This window comes from Helianthus annuus, chromosome 5, assembly GCF_002127325.2.
Source record: "Helianthus annuus cultivar XRQ/B chromosome 5, HanXRQr2.0-SUNRISE, whole genome shotgun sequence".
Taxonomy (NCBI): domain Eukaryota; kingdom Viridiplantae; phylum Streptophyta; class Magnoliopsida; order Asterales; family Asteraceae; genus Helianthus; species Helianthus annuus.
In genome coordinates, this window is record NC_035437.2 from 4,864,893 (window position 1) to 4,867,034 (window position 2,142).

The window sequence follows — 2,142 nt, forward strand, 5'->3', positions numbered from 1 at the left end:
TAGGGTTATTTATCGACACCTATGTATTTAAAAAAATGTAAAATTCTTTTGAGGTTAAAGAAAAACTATTTAAAAAAGTGTAGAAATTATTTAACGAATTGTAAAATATATATTAAGTAAGTAAATACACTACTCTATGATTACGTCAAAATACCAATAATTCTTTCAACGGTTATGAATAAGATATATAATTTTTTATCTAAATAATAAAAGTGTGGTATTATAACTTGCAACATTTTATAAAAAAAAAAATTGTTTATTTGGGTAAAAGAGAGAGCAGGGTTATCCACATCCATATCTCCACATGCACCACATACACAACCACATAACTGATAAGGAAAAATGGGTACAACATCTAGTAGTTAGTGTGTCATCTTCAATTCTTATTTTATTCATTGAAACCACAATGAATGCACTTAAACTTTGCAAAACTACTAGTTATCATTCATCACTACTCTCTAAATATTCAAGTGATGCTCAAATAAAAAATCTAAATAAGTATGCGAGTGTTAGAACTAGTACAAGAACACATGACTTTGTATTGAGAGCTAGTGTTGATGGACAAGAAGATAAACCGACCTCGGAGAGACGAAGCTTCTTGACCCTAGAAGAAGCCGGCATGGTTGAAATGTCCGGGTTGAGCTCTCATGAAGGGTTTTTATGTCGTTTAACGGTATGTTTTATTGTTTCCATACGGTTATGCATTCTTGTTTTTTGAAAATATTCAAGGGTTAAACTACGTATGTTCTCTCATCACGTTAGTTAAAACCTCTAATTGTTGATTGTGTTTATCGGACATATATCGTTCCATTTATGTAGCCTACATGGCGTCGATTATTATGAAATCGGATATTTATATTCTAAGAATGTGATTCGGTGAGGGACCCAAATTTTTTTTTCCTATGGTCAAATTTCTCAAGTTTTAGCGCTAATAATTACATTCCAATTAGCGCTAAAAGTCAAGTTTTAGCAAAAGCAAATCACCAATTCTAAATCCGTGTTCACAAACACATAATTCAAATTTAAACTTCAATTCAATCTAAACATTACAAAACTCATATTTTAAACTACCGAAACTTTCGGTTCTTATAATTTGTAAATGATGATATATTGCCATTTTATGAAGACGGCCTAGTAAAATCTCACCCGTTGCAAAGTCATTGGTAGAATCTGAGAGTGTGTGATGCAGACAAACTATACTTCTACCCCTGATGATAGAGAGACTGCTCCTAGAGAGATTCTTGGGTCCACTACCATATATAACAATTCATTATACTGCAGATCTCGTCGCTAAATCTTTTGAGAGTGATAGGAGAGCAAGAAGGGTGTAGTATTGAAGAACTAAATGCAGGGAAGGTGTGTGATTGGTTTCTGAAAGACAAACTCAAAAGAGAGCAGAACATGGATCCTGTTCTTCAATGGGATGAATCTGATTTCCTACTATAAAAACATTATTTTGATCCCCTATTTCTACACTTGTAACATATGTTACAACAGCCTATGAGTCAGTGATACTTTTGTTATTTGACAAATTATGTTGGCCGCGGTTATTTAAATGATTATCATTTGATCATAGAAGCGGTAAAGAAAACCGATTAACCAATCCGAAACAAAATTAATTGACTAAAGCGAACCGAAAAAGCTGATGGTATGGTTTTTGTTTTTTCAAAACTGAAAACTATGGTTCGGTTCGGTTCAGTTTAGTTATAACTTGTTCTAAAGCCAAACCACACCTCTTAATCTCTTATTTGATTGTTTGTTAGTAGATTTTCGGCCCAAAGTCTGGGCCAACAGCTTCAAGCCCATATTTAATAATAAGTAGTTAACAAAGTTTTAGGCCTAAAGTAGAGATGGGCATAAAAACCGGTTCCTACCCGATTCCAGTGGACCCGACCCGTACCCGGTTCCGGTTCCTACCCGGCTAATAGTAGAACCGGTTCCGGGTTCAAAAAACCCGTAGGTTCCGACCCGGTTCCACATTTTATAAATAAAATCGGTTCGTACCCGGTTCCTACCCGTACCCGGTGCATACCCGGAACCCGGTTCCTACCTGGAACCGGTTCCGGGTATTACAAAAAAACCCGACAACTATTTAAGATATGGATTTTAATTGGACCGATGGTTTATATGAGCAGACCACAT

General features: G+C 35.2%; 1 protein-coding gene across 1 annotated transcript; it reads left to right on the forward strand.

Moving 5' to 3' along the window:
* The first annotated feature begins 275 nt into the window (after positions 1 to 275).
* Positions 276 to 1,578, forward strand: LOC110939762. The gene is made up of 2 exons (XM_022181328.2): positions 276 to 673; positions 1,282 to 1,578. The coding sequence occupies exons 1-2, from the start codon at positions 305 to 307 to the stop codon at positions 1,444 to 1,446; spliced, it is 534 nt and encodes a 177-aa protein (XP_022037020.1). The 5' UTR covers positions 276 to 304; the 3' UTR covers positions 1,447 to 1,578.
* Positions 1,579 to 2,142: the final 564 nt, after the last annotated feature.

Bases quoted from the DNA above. Each gene is read 5' to 3' on its own strand.
- LOC110939762 (XM_022181328.2), top strand. From the start codon at position 305: ATGCACCACATACACAACCACATAACTGATAAGGAAAAATGGGTACAA. The intron at 674-1,281 runs GTATGTTTTATT...ATTATACTGCAG, and splicing joins GGTTTTTATGTCGTTTAACG to ATCTCGTCGCTAAATCTTTT.